Here is a 15,041-nt window from a genome sequence, read left to right on the forward strand (position 1 = left end):
TCACTGTCTATATTCAAGTTTGTGATCGTGGGCACTTATGGAGAGACTCCGGAAACAGATATCGCTGTTGATGGTGTTTGTATTATGGCTTGTAAAGGTAAGAATCTCTCTGCATCTGGTCAGAAGTATGTACCTTGTCCAAAACACAGCCTTCTCGACAGATTTTTCATTTCATGCTTTGAGATAATGATTCTATTCCACCTTTAGTTTCACCGACAACACCTGAGCCACCTGTGACAACACCAGGTTTAACTACACCCAGACCTCCAACTCCTGGACCAACTACACCCAGACCTCCAACTCCAGGTCCTACCACACCCAAACCTCCAACTGTTGGTCCAACGACACCAAAACCAACCACAGCAAGCACACCAGGTAAGACTGAAAATGAACAAACATTGTTCATTATTTCATACCTTATTTCTAAAGCGTTTATTTCATTTTCTGACTGATGTTCTTTTTGTCTGTCTTGTGACCCACAGTAACATGTCCTCCTAATGCTGAGTACAATGAGTGTGGTCCAGCTTGCAGTCCCAGCTGTAAGGAACCCTCCACCAACTGTACAGGCCCCTGCATTAGTGGCTGCTTCTGTAAGCCGGGCTACGTCTTAAACGGACGCCGTTGTGTCAAACTGGAGACCTGTGGCTGTCTGGATGAACACAACAACTACTACGAGGTTAGACGCCATACATTACAATGCTCATGTAAATGATCTATAATTTGCAATTTAGGCATTTAGCAGATGCTGTTAGCCAGAGCAACTTACAATAAGCAAGATAATCATATCATATAGAATCCAGAGACACTGTGCAGTGCTTCAAGAAACTAGGATCACAGGTAAACCAAGAACCTAGTCTAAACGATATAATATAGTCTAAACAATATACTATCGAAATAAAAATATGTACATTTAAACTATAGGATACCAGGTAAACAATGAACCTAGCATCTGTTTAAATAAGCTGCTATCTAAATGGCATTCTTAACATTGTGGTCAATGAGGATGCTATAAACTGTGAGGAGATTAAATGATTAGATGGGATGATACGAGAGGAAATGATAAGATATGGATAAGAAAAGGTATTATGATAGGAAATGACTGGAGCTGAGACAAGAACAAAAACGACACAATAGGAGCCAAGATGTACACAAATGAATACAGTGCGGTTTGATTTCTGAAAAATGTATGTTGTTTTGATGAAATACAATCATAACTAATGTACGTTATTATTCTTGAACTACACTCTGACAAAAACATGATTCTATAAAGTTAAAAAAAATTGTTTAAAAAAAAGTAAATGGCAGAGTCCACACCACCACAACTATAACAAAAATGATATAGTTATCGTTCTGGTTATAATGCCCTTAAGACTGACTTCATGCCCTGTCTAATGTTTGTCAGCCTGGAGAGATTATCTTTGGTGACGGCTGCTCCAAGCTGTGTCGCTGTGCAGGGAACTACACCTTGCAGTGTGTGGATAATTCCTGTGACCCCACAGAAGAGTGTCGTGAGGTCAGCGGAGTAGCAGGCTGCTATCCCAAAGGTGACAATGTCAAGAGAAACACTTTAAAACGCAGCATTTGTTGGCTGGACCAGCAAGTCAGCCCTACACATGAATGTACCTGACTGACTGACTGACTGACTGACTGACTGACTGAGTCATTAATTGATGAAGTTACGGCATTGGCCAGCCGGTTGGTGGAGCAAACATTCCACCAGGCTATGAGATGTCTATCTGTTGGCCTCAGCAGCAGCTTGTCTGGAAATTGTTTTATTTTCACTTCCTGTCCAACAAAAACTGAAAATGTTTCTGAAAATGTTAAGCGAGAAATTGGCCAGAAAGTTGCTCAATTTTGATTAATTTCACATCTAAAGGCTGGTTTAAAAATGTGTTTTCATAAAGGAAGCGTTTGCTGCCATATTTAACAATCCCAGAGTGGCCGACTGCTTCCTGTAATATCATAATACACAAACAATGAAAAAATAAAACATGTAACCCGTGCACACAGTAACACATACCTTCCTCCACCATGTGTCATACAGCTACATCCACCTGCATAGCCTCTGGAGACCCACACTACACCACCTTTGACCGTCGCAAGTACAACTTCATGGGCAACTGCAGCTATGTGATGTCTAAACCCTGCAACCACACCTCCATGCAGCACTTTGAGGTCCATGTCGACAACGAAAACCGCCACAACAGACCTACCATTTCCTACGTGAAGGCTGTGCACGTGTACGTACGCAGCATGAAGATTTCCATCCTGAAGGGAGGCACAGTACAGGTGAGATGGGTGTAGAACCCACATTAGTGACTAATAACTGCAAATTGTGTGTGTGTGTGTGTGTGTGTGTGTATGTGCCAAATGCATTATCCCGATTCCTTATGAATCCAAACTTATTATGATATGATAACATATATGTTAACAACATATACTGTAATATGATGACACATGTTATGTGTCTGCACATTACTACAATTTAGAAATACTAGGAATCTTGAAATGTGTCCTTGTCTCACTAATTGCCTCTGATTTCAAAATATTTGCTCAGCCTGCATAATGATGCATTAAAGGGAACATGGTAGACTACTGATAAAATACTACGGTATTAAAACATTTAACTTTACTTAAAGGTAGGGCAAGTGATATTTTTGGGTTAAAACAAAAAGTATTTTGTTAAAAGGTTAAAATACTATATTCTGATAGTAATCATTGCTATAGAGTGTTTGTTCAGTAACAGGAGTCTCCCCGTCTCTCCAGCTCTTTAATAAACTGAAAATACATTTTCCGGTAGGTGTCAAAATCTCAGCCAATCAGGAGAAAGTACCAATTTTTAAGCTTCATTTTTATAGTGTTCCAGTTCCAATTTTGCCTGCTCATTTCTTAGTGTCATCACTTCCAATTTCACTTGTTTAATTTATATCCTGATTGAGTTCTCTATCCTGATTGGATAAAATTGGAAAGGAAACTGAACCTGAAACAAAAATGTATTTTCTGTTTTATGAAGAGCTGGAGAGACAAGGAGACTCAGTTTACTGAACAAACACTCTATAGCAATGAGTACTATCAGAATATAGAGCTATTTAACACTTATTTTAACCAAAGAAAATCTCTTACCCTACCTTTAATTTGCTATCTCTCTAATGAATTGTCATGTTTGTCTCTCTTGTGTTGCTCTTGCGTAGCTGAATGGGACCAATGTCAACCTGCCAGTCACTCCAGCCAGTGGTGTCTCTGTGTTAAAGTCTGGGAAACACTACACTGTAGCCATGGACTTTGGTGTGACCGTCCGCTACGATGGAAACCACTTCATGGACATCAAAGTGATCAAAGAGTGAGTGAAACCCGTAATAGCCTGTTATTTGAATCATTTGACTGATATAATCTAAAGATACTTACAGTACCAGAGCAGTAGTCCTACTCCTGGACAGCAATGAACTCAGTGAATTAAATATCCTGCAATAACAAATAGTGATTCTATCTGAGCTCTGATGAACTCTGTTCTATGAATGAATTCCTCTCCACTCTTTCCTTTGCCTCCACCTGGTGACCTGCAGTTACAAGGACACATTGTGTGGTCTGTGTGGAGACTACAATGACAATGCCAAGGATGACATGCGAAAGCCAGACGGCATTGTGACCAATGACCCCAATGTGTTCGGACACAGCTGGGTGACCGACTCCAAGTGAGTAACGTTAACATGAACGCCGCCTACTCCATTATGAACACGCACAAACAAAACACATTGATACAGATACATTCATCCACAAACATGTGTCTCCATAGCTGTAATAAGAAGCCCAACGTCACGGCCCCAGGATGTACGGATGAGGAACAGGATCAGTATGAGAGCTCTGGATACTGTGGCGTCCTGTTGGACAAGAGGGGACCCTTTGCTGTCTGTCACCGCAAGGTCAACCCCAATGTGAGTGCTCATACACACACACACACACACACACACACACACACACACACACACACACACACACACACTAGTCTCGTGTAGCCAGAAGATCTCCTCTTACTGATATTTTCTGTGATACCTAAATTCAGTGAAAGGGCTAAAACTGTAAATGAAAAAAAAAAAGTAAAACTAACCTAAATCATGTCTGACCTCAAATTACAACTGGTCTTAGATTCCTACCCCCACCATCTTGCCCCCTCCCCTACATTATCTGTAAATATATATGTTTCTGCTACTGGAGCTTTGACCGTTATGTAATGTAATGTATAGCCTCCCCCTGATGGAGGGCAAAGGAACTGGTTGGAATAACGTGTTCCTTCCATGCGGTACGTCCAACCACGGAAACTCCCCCCTGCCCTGGCTCTCCTTAGGCTGGCAGAGGGAGTGTAGCGCCCATGATTACTTAGACAATTGGCACTGGCCTGGGTGAAAAAATGGGTTACAAAATAGTGGGATAAAAAATAAATGTATGTATTGTATGTCTTGCTGATGAATTGAGTACAATGGACCACAATGGAGACATGCCTCCCGGGGATTTTTGTGATGTCCTTTTAGCGTAACTTTTGTACTACATAACTGTACTACATGTACTTTTAACAATCTTGTTCATGAAGTATTCAATCAATCAATCATAAACAGCTTCACATAATCAATGTAAAGACTTCATATGAGTCGGTATTAGGATTGATTTTCAAAGCAGTGGGAGTAGGTTTTCTCCTGCGTTTAAGTCCATTCATTGGCTTTAGATTTCCCCAGATGAATCAATAGGAGGACATCTTTGATCATCTGGCTAATAGGCGTGACTACATACACACACAAACACACATATATGCATATTATGCACTCAAACAAACACAGACTTTTTAAACTCCTTTCTTGTGTATCTGTTTGTTTATCAGGACTACTTCAAGGACTGTCTGTTTGACCTGTGTGAGCTGGACGGGGCCAGGCCCATCCTGTGTGAGGCCATTGAAGCCTACGTCAATGAGTGCCAGGACCGCGGAGTCAACATCCCCCCCTGGAGGAACCAAACATTCTGCCGTGAGTCAACTGACCAGTGGAGGATTGAGGAATGGAAAGATAGATGAATGAGGGGATGGATGAGAGGATGAGTGGAGAGAGAGATGGGGGAAAGAGAGCGAGGAATGAATTGATGGCTGCTCATATCAGTGTGGAAAGGATGGATGGACGGATGGACGGAGGGACGGAAAGACGTTATTGCTAAATTGTCTAAGCAGAATTGTAAATAATCTAACAATGAAGAACAGGTGATACAGTATTAAGTTTATTCACACACATATTCTTCTCTCTCCTTCTTGCAGCTCTGGACTGTCCTGCTAACAGCCACTATGAGCCGTGTGCAGCCCCCTGTCAGAATACGTGCGCTGGGAAGCCCCCCACGGGCTGCGGTGGTCCCTGTGTGGAGTCGTGTGTGTGTGACCCCGGCTACATCCTCAGTGCTGGAAAGTGTGTGAGGACCACTGAGTGTGGATGCAAACACACCAACGGACAATACTATGAGGTATATAGGAGAGACTGAAATTTCTACTACTAATAAAGAATGGAGCTAGGTTCTATACTGTTTTTTTAATGTATTATTTATTCTCTCTCTCTCTCTCTCTCTCTCTCTCTCTCTCTCTCTCTCTCTCTCTCTCTCTCTCTCTCTCTCTCTGTCTCTCTCTCTCTCCCTCTCTCTCTTTCTCAGCCTGGAGAGGAGTTTTATGTGGAGAACTGTTTGTTGAAGTGTAGGTGTAATGCTCCCTTCGTCACCTGTTCGGCAGCAGACTGCCCTCCACTGCATGAGTGTAAACTACAAGGAGGAGATCTAGGATGCTACCCCACCAGTAAGTTCACTCTCAACAGAGATGCTCTGGCAGAGAAACTAAAAGTAGCTTTGAGAGATGTGTGCTGACATCATAGATTTACAGATGTAAATAAAAGAGACCTCACACGCAATGCAAGTATTAGATAAAGTAAAATAAAAATGTTTTATGCAGAGACATAAAAGCTATCAGGAAAGGTTGGTTCATAAATTACAAACACAAACTTGTGAAACAAAAGTGCTAAAATATATGACCTTCTACTCCAGCTCCTACTACACCCAAACCTCCAACACCAGGTCCAACTACACCCAGACCAACCACGACAAGCACACCAAGTAAGACAACAGTATTTAAGTTATTCCTTTGTGTATTCCATACCTCATTTATGAACCATTTATTTAATGTTGTTTTGTCTTGTGACCCACAGTAACATGTCCTCCCAATGCTGAGTACAATGAGTGTGGTCCAGCTTGTAGTCCCAGCTGTAAGGAACCCTCCACCAACTGTACAGGCCCCTGCATTAGTGGCTGCTTCTGTAAGCCGGGCTACGTCTTAAACGGACGCCGTTGTGTCAAACCGGACACCTGTGGCTGTCTGGATGAACACAACAACTACTACGAGGTTAGACGCCATACATTGCAATGCTTACGTGATCTAAACTTGAGACAAATGAGGTTATCATGAACTGAAAGGAGATTAAATGATTATGAGATAATACGAGAGAATACGATAAGATAAGGATATGGAGAGGAGGTGAGGTGAGACAAGAGGAAATGGACACAAGGCCAGTCAAGAAATATGGTTACACAAATTAATAGTGCTTTTGTTAGTTAAAATTACTGAAAATAAATAATTGATGTAATTATAATCTATAAAGTGTGCTTAGTAGGGAGAGAGCGTAAATCTCCGGCAGGAGGTATTTCTAATAGTAATAGAAATGTAAAGACATTACCAACTACAGCTATGCAACAGTAGCATGGCATACATGTAATCATTATTATGATTACATGTTGCACATCATCTTTACTGTTTGCCTGTATACTGTCCTTGGCTTGCTGGTAGCATGCACAATGACACTGATCAGCCTATTAGTTTGCCAGATTAGATGTAGACACAGACAGACAGACAGGGGTGAATGCTTGAATGTCATGGCAAATAGTTTAGATCAGGGGTCTTCAACGTGTTTCAGGGCAAGAGAGAGATGAAGCAGGGACCCCCACTACGTGTTGGATTCATCATGTTAAATGTGTGCTTTCAGACATTTAATCACTTAAACCCTCAATACTTTGTAAACTTGATCTTTGGCTCGGTACGTGGTCTGCTCTTTTGTCCCAGTACACTGTCTACCAGCTACCATTCGAGACTGTCCAACTTTCACTGCTTTTAAACTTAAACAAACAAAAAAAAAGGTTACTAGAGCGCCAATCATGCAACCATAATAGGACTGCTTGGTCTCGGAGTAACCTAAAGGCCAAACCGCACCAATGCAACTCCTCGCAACGCCTGCAACATGTAACTACTTGAAACCATTATCCCCAACGGTATTTGCAAGGAGTTGCATTGGTGCGGTTGAACTTAAAACTGTTTTGTTGCAAGGAGTTGCGAGTGTGGACTGGCCTTTAGAGCAATTTTAGCTTTTAAACCTGTTTTGTCATTCATGTGTATTATTTATGGTGTTAATTGTGCGATTAACTAACTAACTCCTGTGTATTTACAGTGCATTTTATGTATTGTTCATTATACCCACATAATAATAGGCTCTATGCACAGCAGCCATATTGGGAACGAATTGGGCCCCTTCCTTACTTCCTTCACAGGTGTTGCCAATGATACTAATTAAGGCTCTGTTTCATTAAGTGTGGCATAGTGGTTGTCTTATTTTCAAGGACCCCCATAACTCTGAGAGTGTACAAATGGAACCAAATCCATTTGTACACTCTCAGAGTTACACATCCACCATAATGGGCCATTTGGGAACCAAAATGGAGTGTTTCTAGTGAGCCAACATGCTCAATATCAACACCCTGACCAGAATGGAACAGAGCCTTCATTAGTATCATTGGTAACACCTGTGAAGGAAGTAAGAAGAGGCCCAATTTCTTTCCAATATGGCTGCTGTGCATAGAGCCTATTCCCTCCCAAATAAACAAATTAATGAAATTGAATTAAACACAATATTGATTTAAAGACTGACTTCATGCCCTGTCTTATGTCTGTCAGCCTGGAGAGATCATCTTTGGTGACGGCTGCTCCAAGCTGTGTCGCTGTGCAGGGAACTACACCTTGCAGTGTGTGGATAATTCCTGTGACCCCACAGAAGAGTGTCGTGAGGTCAGCGGAGTAGCAGGATGCTATCCCAAAGGTGATAATATCCAGGATTTATTCCCTGGACCAACAGGCCAGCATACAAAATGTGAATGTATCTGACTAACAGATTGACTGTCCTTTCGGTTGGCCTAACAACAAAGTAGCCAATCATAGAGAAATTTCCCTCAAGGCTATGGGATGCAGTATATGTATATCCTCAGTTAACAACAACTTAGTCGATTGCCGACTTATCGTCCCTGCAGGCTACGGGATCAAAAAAAGCTTGTGCTGAAAAACTATTCACAATTTAGACCAGAAACACATGACTGTGTCCGGTTAAAATCTGCTGCCACACTAATCAAGCAAATCTTTGGAAAAGTGAACCGGAACGGAAATGCTGCTATGGGCACGGCCTAATTGCTAAATCTTAATAATTTCACATCTACAAAGGCTAATTTAAAAGTTTGCCAGGAACCTGTCACATATGATTGGCTGGCACACAGACTGAGTGGCAGTGTCAGCGCTTCCTGTATCATCATACACAATAAAACATATTTGTAACCCAAGCACACAGTAACACATGTATACCTTCCTCCACCATGTTTCATACAGCTACATCCACCTGCATAGCCTCTGGAGACCCACACTACACCACCTTTGACCGTCGCAAGTACAACTTCATGGGCAACTGCAGCTATGTGATGTCTAAACCCTGCAACCACACCTCCATGCAGCACTTTGAGGTCCATGTCGACAACGAAAACCGCCACAACAGACCTACCATCTCCTACGTGAAGGCTGTGCATGTGTACGTGCGCAGCATGAAGATTTCCATCCTGAAGGGAGGCACAGTACAGGTAAGATGGGCGTAGCACTCAAATGAGGCACATTAATGAGGTGAAGATGTTGATGTTGTGCAATTTGGGCAAATTTGATTAAGTTGCTGAACAGGTAGGCTGTTAAGCAAGTGCTCTAGGGCCCTCTGCTGGCCTTTAAAACACACTTAGACTTGCTATCTCTCTAATGAATTGTCATGTCTGTCTCTCGTATGTTGCTCTTGTGTAGCTGAATGGGACCAATGTCAACCTGCCAGTCACTCCAGCCAGCGGTGTGTCTTTGTTCAAGTCTGGGAAACACTACACTGTAGCCATGGACTTTGGTGTGACCGTCCGCTACGATGGAAACCACTTCATGGACATCAAAGTGATCAAAGAGTGAGTGACACCCATAACAGCCTGTTATTTAAATCGTTTGACTGATATAATTCAAAGATTTGTACAGTAACTGAACAGGTGTCCCATTAATGAATTCCTCTCCACTCTTTCCTTTGCCTCCACCTGGTGACCTGCAGTTACAAGGACACATTGTGTGGTCTGTGTGGAGACTACAATGACAATGCTAAGGATGACATGCGAAAGCCAGACGGCATCGTGACCAATGACCCCAATGTGTTCGGACACAGCTGGGTGACCGATCCCAAGTGAGTAACATTAACATGAGCGCAGAGTCACACACACACACACACACACACACACACACACACACACACACACACACACACACACACACACACACACACACACACACATATTAAAACATGAACACAAACAACCACCATTTCCCTGCTTGTGTCTCCATAGCTGTAATAAGAAGCCCAACGTCACGGTCCCAGGATGTACGGATGAGGAACAGGATCAGTATGAGAGCTCTGGATACTGTGGCGTCCTGTTGGACAAGAGGGGACCCTTTGCTGTCTGTCACCGCAAGGTCAACCCCAATGTGAGTGCTAATACACACACAATTATCACACAAACACACAATGCATATGCACTCAAAATGACACTTTGTCAACCTTTCTTAATATGTATTTGGTTTTGTTTTTTTATTCAGGACTACTTCAAGGACTGTCTGTTTGACCTGTGTGAGCTGGACGGGGCCAGGCCCATCCTGTGTGAGGCCATTGAAGCCTACGTCAATGAGTGCCAGGACCGTGGAGTCAACATCCCCCCCTGGAGGAACCAAACATTCTGCCGTGAGTCAACTGACCAGTGGAGGATGGAGGAATGGAAGGATGTTAAATGAACAATATACTATATCATCTGAGCAGAATTTGAAATAATGTAACTAACGATAAAGATGTGTGTGTGTGCTTAAATATGTTCCTCTCTCTCCTTCCTGCAGCTCTGGACTGTCCTGCTAACAGCCACTATGAGCCGTGTGCAGACCCCTGTCAGAATACATGCGCTGGGAAGCCCTCCACGGGCTGCGGTGGTCCCTGTGTGGAGTCGTGTGTGTGTGACCCCGGCTACATCCTCAGTGCGGGAAAGTGTGTGAGGACCACCGAGTGTGGATGCAAACACACCAACGGACAATACTATGAGGTATATAGGAGAGACTGAAATGTCTACCCAACGTAAAGGTTTCACGACATGCTGGTTTAACAAAACATTAAAGTCTTCATGGTCCTTCAAACGTGTAGTAAAAGTATTTAACTGAAAAATCCACTCCAGTGAGCCATGGCAGGTTTCTCTCCGTGTTCTGAGGCCTTTTCAGCTGCAATGGAGGAAAAAAAACACCTATTTGCCTGCGGGTGTCGCTGTTAAGGGATCTTGCCTGTCAATCATTTGCCCTCCCCCGTCCCCCGTCCCCAAAAGAAAAGGAGAGGGGAGGAGAGGGGGCGGGATTAATGGACTTTGACATCAAAGTCCACCGGCCAATCACAGCACTTTTCTGAGCCTAATTATTCAGAAAACCCCAGACCACAGAAAATCCACTGAACGTTCAAAGTTCAGATTTTTCTGGGGTGAAATTAAGGTCAGTAAAAAAAGAAAAATAAAGATAATAGAAATTTGATGTCATGAAACCTTTAAGGAGGAATGGTTTTACACTGAATTGGTTATATTCCCTTTTTTTTAAATTGCACAGAATGTAGCAAGTACTTCCCCTCCCTCTATCGCATCCAATCTACCCAATAACCACATCTGAGCATTCTGGCTGGCTGCTCTGTGATGCCGGAGTCAGCATGCTTAATTCATTTTGTAGCCCCATTTCCTGGGGCACTATGGACATGTATGATTTACCAGTCTGTTGGGAAATGTATACATTTCTAACACTTACGCGCGTCTCTCTCTCTCTCTCTCTCGCGCGCGCTCTCTCTCGCTCTCGCTCTCTCTCTCTCTCTCTCTCTCTCTCTCTCTCTCTCTCTCTCTCAGCCTGGAGAGGAGTTTTATGTGGAGAACTGTTTGTTGAAGTGTAGGTGTAATGCTCCCTTCGTCACCGTCACCTGTTCGGCAGCAGACTGCCCTCCACTGCACGAGTGTAAACTGCAAGGAGGAGATCTGGGCTGCTACCCCACCAGTAAGTTCACTCTCAATAGAGATGCTCTAGTCTAGAAGACAAAAACAAGTTAGCTTTAGAGATGTGCTGAGACAGGGTCATAGATGACAAAGTACCAGCAACTTAGATGCAGGAATGTTGTGATAATTAACAATTATATTGGGTCCTGACTTTGTGACCAATGCAAACTTTAAGTCAAGCTGTGAAGCCAGATGATAAGCACTGAAATAATAGGAGACTTCTGCCATCAGAATAGCCACACCAGGGGCTCCTGGTGTGGCTCCGCCCCCTCCGCCCCCTCTGTTTTCCCATTGGCTGGGTTTTAAACAGCCTTAACTCTAGTTCCCAGCATACTACAGGCTCGAACCTGGTGGTCTTAATTGATTAAGCCCCACCCCCTCTGTGTTCCTATTGGTTGGGCTTTCAACAGCAATGAATCCAGTTTCCAGCATGCTAAAGGCCCCAAACTTGGTGGGAGCTCTTAGACAGCCAATGGGCAAAAAAAAAAACAGAAGTCTCGCTAGACGAGTTTGAAATCTCGAGATTTCAGTCTCATCTAGCGAGACTTAGGTTGTTTTTTTTTCGTTTTTTTTTTGTTGCATAGTGTTCTGTCACTATGAACATCAGATCTCACAAAAAAAAAAAAAAAGCTATTAAAATATGTGATCTAACCTAAGGCCTATCCGCGCACCTTTTAAGCTCTGGCGGACCAGGGGTGGAGTTATGAAATTTTTCTATTGTACCATTCATCTTAAGATATCATATCATAGAAAAGGTAATACAACTTTAATCCAAAATTCTCCTTTAAGCCCCGCCCCCTCTGTTCCCATTGGCTGGGCTTTTAACAGCCATAACTCCAGTTCCCAGCATATTAAAAACCCCAAACATGGCAGGACACAAACATTTTTCAGGGGTCTGTCATGACATTACTCACACCAGGGGCCCATGTCAGGGTACCCCGGTGGCCTCAGGCACACCATTGCTCCAATCCTCACCATGCTGTTCAGGCATCCGCCATGACAAATGTTCACACCAACAAACCTAAATTGCACACATATGGGGCACTACATCAGCGTTACAGCAGTGTCTAACATGTCAAATGGTCACAGGTGACCATTGCTCTGATCAGCGCAATATAAGACTGGATTTAAAAGTGCTAAAAAATGATAACCTCCAACTCCAGATCCTACTACACCCGCACCTCCAACTCCTGGACCAACTACACCTGCACCTCCAACTCCAGGACCAACTACACCCAGACCTACCACAGCAAGCACACCACGTAAGACTGAAAATAAACAAACCGTATGAAAGATTAGAATAGTACAACGTTTTTTATTTTCTACCCCATTTACAAAGCATGTATAAAGTTTTCTCACCGTGTTGTTTTTCTCTATATGTCTTGTGACCCACAGTAACATGTCCTCCGAATGCAGAGTACATAGAGTGTGGCCCAGCTTGTATTCCCAGCTGTCAGGAACCCTCCACCAACTGTACAGGCTCCTGCATTAGTGGCTGCTTCTGTAAGCCGGGCTACGTCTTTAAGGGGCGCCGGTGTGTCAAACTGGAGACCTGTGGCTGTCTGGATGAACACAACAACTACTACGAGGTTAGACGCCATACATTGCAATGCTCATGTAAATGAGCTATAGAGTATCTATGGATGATCTGAGTCAAGATGAGAGTCATGATGTAATTCCATAAATAACTTAGGCTGTCTTATGTCTGTCAGCCTGGAGAGATCATCTTTGGTGACGGCTGCTCCAAGCTGTGTCGCTGTGCAGGGAACTACACCTTGCAGTGCGTGGATAATTCCTGTGACCCCACAGAAGAGTGTCGTGAGGTCAGCGGAGTAGCAGGATGCTATCCCAAAGGTGATAATTGGCTCTATGCAGAGCTACCCTGTCACATTTAACAATCTGAGTGTTGCCGCTTCCTGTATCGTCTTATACACAATACAACATATTTGTAACCTGAGCACACATTAACACATACCTTCCTCCACCATGTTTCATACAGCTACATCCACCTGCATAGCCTCTGGAGACCCACACTACACCACCTTTGACCGTCGCAAGTACAACTTCATGGGCAACTGCAGCTATGTGATGTCTAAACCCTGCAACCACACCTCCATGCAGCACTTTGAGGTCCATGTCGACAACGAAAACCGCCACAACAGACCTACCATCTCCTACGTGAAGGCTGTGCACGTGTACGTGCGCAGCATGAAGATTTCCATCCTGAAGGGAGGCACAGTACAGGTGAGATAGGCGTAGCACCCACATTAGTGACCAACTAGTGACTATGATGATGTTGATTAGATTGGCCGGGGCCCTCAGCTGGCATTTAAAGGAGACACACCATGAATTAAAAAAAAATATTTGATATTTAATATCATATGGTGTATGTCCCTCAAACCATTTTCAAAAGGTTTGAGCCTAAATCAACACTCAGATATACTCATCCCAAGTCAATTCTCTCAGGCTTATAAAGCACTTTCAGCTGCAATACCAAAACGTCCTGTTGGGCAGGGGGGTGCTGTACTGCGGTACTGAGCAATTCTGTCTGTCAAAATACATGGGCAGAAAGTTTGGTGAGGTAAGCAAACTTGCCATTCTGAGATGGCCTGTTTAGACACGCCCATTCTGAAAATCTCTGAATTGAGAATGAATGACTGAATGTTAAAAAAAAAAATTTTTTGGGGTACAAGAGACACTGGGGAGCCCAAAAAATACCAAAAAAAAAAAAAAAGTGAAATTCATGGTGTGTCTCCTTTAAAAAAAATCTGAAAGGGAAAATGGTGGAGTCCTGATGAAATGCTTTAAAGCACTTAACTTTACTTAACTTTAAAATGAATTGCCATGTTTGTTTGTCTCTCTTGTGTTGCTCTTGCGTAGCTGAATGGGACCAATGTCAACCTGCCAGTCACTCCAGCCAGTGGTGTCTCTGTGTTCAAGTCTGGGAAACACTACACTGTAACCATGGACTTTGGTGTGACCGTCCGCTACGATGGAAACCACTTCATGGACATCAAAGTGATCAAAGAGTGAGTGAAACCCACAACAGACAGTTATTTGAATCATTTGACTGATATCATTCAAAGTGACTGAACAGGTGTCCCATGAATTAATTCCTCTCCACTCTTTCCTTTGCCTCCACCTGGTGACCTGCAGTTACAAGGACACATTGTGTGGTCTGTGTGGAGACTACAATGACAATGCCAAGGATGACATGCGAAAGCCAGACGGCATCGTGACCAATGACCCCAATGTGTTCGGACACAGCTGGGTGACCGATCCCAAGTGAGTAACGTTAACATCAACGGCGCCTACTCTACTATGAACACGCACGAACACACACATTGATACAGATACATTCATCCACAAACATGTGTCTCCATAGCTGTAATAAGAAGCCCAACGTCACGATCCCAGGATGTACGGATGAGGAACAGGATCTGTACGAGAGCTCTGGATATTGTGGTGTCCTGTTGGACAAGAGGGGACCCTTTGCTGTCTGTCACCGCAAGGTCAACCCCAATGTGAGTGCTAATACACACAAGCATATCATGTAAACACATTGCACATGCATAGTATGCACT

General features: G+C 43.3%; 2 protein-coding genes across 2 annotated transcripts in view; both read left to right on the forward strand.

Moving 5' to 3' along the window:
* Nucleotides 1-84: 84 nt before the first annotated feature.
* On the forward strand, nt 85-12,457 carry LOC311034552 (zonadhesin-like; the record flags this gene model as incomplete). Its single annotated transcript, XM_084042432.1, has 21 exons — nt 85-97; nt 208-375; nt 483-676; nt 1,403-1,544; nt 2,045-2,289; nt 3,192-3,340; nt 3,564-3,692; nt 3,794-3,932; nt 4,871-5,012; nt 5,294-5,493; nt 5,677-5,815; nt 6,061-6,129; nt 6,222-6,415; nt 8,015-8,156; nt 8,714-8,958; nt 9,167-9,315; nt 9,453-9,581; nt 9,742-9,880; nt 9,992-10,133; nt 10,283-10,482; nt 12,377-12,457. 21 exons carry the CDS (start codon nt 85-87, stop codon nt 12,455-12,457), a joined length of 3,150 nt encoding a protein of 1,049 aa, XP_083898558.1.
* Nucleotides 12,458-12,600: 143 nt separating this feature from the next.
* The window catches only part of zanl (zonadhesin, like), a gene marked incomplete at both ends in the record, with an annotated part of 88,170 nt that continues 85,729 nt past the window's right edge, over nt 12,601-15,041 (forward strand). Inside the window, 7 exons of the mRNA XM_084042433.1 lie at nt 12,601-12,706; nt 12,853-13,046; nt 13,170-13,311; nt 13,457-13,701; nt 14,338-14,486; nt 14,614-14,742; nt 14,843-14,981. Coding sequence (XP_083898559.1) covers nt 12,601-12,706; nt 12,853-13,046; nt 13,170-13,311; nt 13,457-13,701; nt 14,338-14,486; nt 14,614-14,742; nt 14,843-14,981 — 1,104 coding nt within the window. The remainder of the gene's footprint in view (nt 12,707-12,852; nt 13,047-13,169; nt 13,312-13,456; nt 13,702-14,337; nt 14,487-14,613; nt 14,743-14,842; nt 14,982-15,041) is intronic.

The sequence above is a fragment of the Gymnoscopelus microlampas genome (genome assembly GCF_963454915.1).
Source record: "Gymnoscopelus microlampas genome assembly, chromosome: 19".
Classification (NCBI taxonomy): domain Eukaryota; kingdom Metazoa; phylum Chordata; class Actinopteri; order Myctophiformes; family Myctophidae; genus Gymnoscopelus; species Gymnoscopelus microlampas.